The following is a 3,215-nucleotide window of genomic DNA, read 5'->3' as shown; positions in this document are numbered from 1 at the left end:
ACAAGACATTACATCTTCTACTGTCCCTGTTGGTTTTTGTAAAGCATAATTTCCATAATGTGGTCTGCTGACACAGTTGCTCCACACCACGAGGACAAACTTGACAACTGTTAATGACAGAACTAGTTATTTTTCTCTTACAGCCTCTAATATGAGAGGCTCTACCAGGGTCCACAGGGGAACCCCTAACACCATCTGAGGCTTCAGGTACAGCTTCTGACCTATTCCGATGCCATGGCTGACAGGTTTTTGGTGCTGTGATTTTCTTGCATGTTTCAGAAAAGCTGGAGACAAAAGGATGAGGGAGAGTTTGGTTTAGAGCCAACGAAGAGAATCTCTTCGCATTCTTTGACATGGCCTACCAAGGCTTTGCCAGCGGTGATCGTGATAAGGACGCCTGGGCCGTGCGGCACTTCATCGAGCAGGGCATCAATGTCTGCCTCTGCCAACCGTATGCCAAGAACATGGGCCTGTACGGTGAGCGAGTGGGAGCCATCACGGTGGTCTGCAAAGATGCAGAAGAAGCCAAAAGGGTGGAGTCACAGCTGAAGATCCTGATCCGCCCTTTGTATTCCAACCCGCCTCTCAATGGAGCCCAGATCGCTGCAACCATCCTGACTTCTCCAGGCTTGCGGAAGCAATGGTTGCAAGAGGTGAAAGGCATGGCTGACCGCATCATCAGCATGAGGTTGGTCTCCAACCTGAAGAAAGAGGGCTCATCCCACAACTGGCAGCACATCACTGACCAGATCGGCATGTTCTGCTTCACCGGCCTAAAGCCTGAGCAGATGGAGCGGCTGACCAAGGAATTCTCAGTCTACATGACAAAGGATGGCCGAATCTCCATGGCTGGGGTCACCTCTGGCAATGTGAGCTACCTCGCCCATGCCATTCACCAGGTCACCAAGTAATCTCACCAGGTGCAAGGAAACAGAGACCACTTTCCCTTCAGCCTTTGCTCTTGTGAGAGTCACGTGCAGGGTGAGGGAGGGTGGATGGTGGTGAGTAGATCCTGTTTTCAACCACGGTGCATAACGCTTGGCGATCAGGAGCTCTTCTTACCTTGAGATATATATATACTCTTTAAAATTTCCTAGGGATTCAACATTTGAAAACTATTTACAGGCAACCCACAAACTGTTACAGTTTCAATTTCTGACACCCATGAAGTTTATGGAGAAGCTGTAGAATCCATCCATTCTATTTACTTACAGTACCACAAAGGTTTGGCTTTCATGGGTGGGCACGCGTAGGTCACTGCTATTCCCAACGAGAGGTAGAAGAGAAATTTGCTGCAGAGAATGGCCAAGAAGCACTTAAAGAAATATTCAAAGTTCTTGGTCATCAGGGAAATCAAAATGACCTTGAGATTCCACCTTACACCGGTCAGAATGGCTAAGATCAAAAACTCAAGTGACAGGACATGCTGGTGATGATATGCAAAAAAGAGGAACACACTGCCATTGCTGGTAGAATTGAAGCTGGTGTTAATTAATCTTGGGAATTAATCTCTGGAAATTAATCTTGTGGTTCCTCAGTAAACTAGAAATTGTTCTACCTGAAGATCTAGCTCTACCACTCTTGGACATACATCCAAAAGATACCCCGCCATGTCACAAGGACACGGGCTTCACTATGTTCACAGCAGCATTATTTGTAATAGCCAGAAGCTGGAAACAACCCAGATGTCCCTCAACTGAAGAGTGGATATAGAAAATGTTCATTTAGACAATTGAATACTATTCAGCTATTAAAAACTAAGACATCATGAATTTTGTGGGCAAATGGGTGGAACTAGAAAATATCCTGAGGTAACCCAGACCCAAAAGGACATGCATGTTATGTACTCACTGATAAGTAGATATTAGCCAAAAAGTACAAAATACCTAGGATACAATACACAGGTCTTAAGAAGTGTAACAAGCAAAAGGTGCAAGTGAGGATGCTTCAATCCTACTTAGAAAGGAAAATAATCAAGGGAATCAGAGGGGGGGGCTTGGGTGGGATGAGGGAGAAGGTGAAGAAAGGGGAACTGGATCATGTATGGAGGGGGGCAGGAGAGAAGCCCAGAAGGCCATGAGAATGAATGGAAATATGCAGCTTCAGAGGGTGGTAGATGGGGGACACTCTAGAAAGTACCAGAGATCTGGGAGGTGAGAGACTCTAAGAGCTCAATGGGGGTGACCTTAAGCCAAAATGCCCTATGTTGGGGAGAGGGAACTCAAAGAGTCTACCTCCAGTAGGTAGACAGGACCTTGAGTAGAAGGATGGGGTTACTAACTCACAGTCAAAATTTCTGACCCAGAACTGTTCCTGTCTAAAAGAACTGCAGGAACAAAAATTGAGAAGAGACTGAAGGAGAGGCCATCCAATGACCAACCCAACTTGGGATTACTCTCATGGGGAAGGGGAGGTACGAAGGCCTAACACTATTACTGATGCTATAATGTGCTTATAGACAGGAGCTTAGCATGGCTACCTCTGAGAGGTCCTACAAGCAGCTGACTGAGACAGACCCAGATACTTACACTCAACCATTGGACTGAAGTCCAGGCCTCCTATGGTTGATTTGAATTAGGGGAAAGAATTGAAGAAGCTAAAGGGGAGGGTGAACCCATAAGAAGACCAGTAGTCGCAACCAACCCAGACCCCAATGGCCTCCCAGAGACTGAGCCACCAATCCAGGCAGCACACATGGGCTGGTCTGAGGCCCCTCCCCCAGCACATATATAGCAGAGGACTAACTGGTCTGACCTCAGGGGGAGAAAATGTGCCAAATCCTAGAGAGACTTGAGGCCCCAGGAAAGGGGGAGTTCTGGTGGGGGGAACACCCTTTCGGAGACAAGGGGGAGGAGAAATGGAATGAGGAACTATGGGAGGGACTAACAGGAAAGGGGGTAATGGCTGAACTGTAAATAAATAAAATGATTAAAATTTATTTTTTTTTAAAAAAAAGAACATTCTCTACTAAGATCCTAGGTATCAAGTAGTATTAAAATTACCCAATGCTCTTGCTAAATGTTCAATGTGCAATAGAGTGTCAGGGGTACTGGATTCTTGAGGAGAAGTGCCAGGATAAATGAGTCGAGCAATACATCTCCTCTTAGTGAAACTATACATCTCTCTATTTTAATCGACACACTTGTGCTTTGCTAATATTGAGTTCAGGAGCAACTTGTCAGGACGAACTAGCATCCCAACACAACAAACTAAAC

General features: G+C 45.9%; 1 protein-coding gene across 1 annotated transcript; it reads left to right on the top strand.

Moving 5' to 3' along the window:
* The first annotated feature begins 338 nt into the window (after positions 1 to 338).
* On the top strand, positions 339 to 911 carry LOC116904332 (aspartate aminotransferase, mitochondrial-like). The gene has a single exon (XM_032907238.1). The coding sequence runs from the start codon at positions 354 to 356 to the stop codon at positions 909 to 911; it is 558 nt and encodes a 185-aa protein (XP_032763129.1). The 5' UTR covers positions 339 to 353.
* The last annotated feature ends 2,304 nt before the right edge of the window (positions 912 to 3,215 follow it).

This window comes from Rattus rattus, chromosome 6 (genome assembly GCF_011064425.1).
Source record: "Rattus rattus isolate New Zealand chromosome 6, Rrattus_CSIRO_v1, whole genome shotgun sequence".
NCBI lineage: Eukaryota > Metazoa > Chordata > Mammalia > Rodentia > Muridae > Rattus > Rattus rattus.
This window is presented reverse-complemented; position numbering and strand designations above follow the sequence as displayed.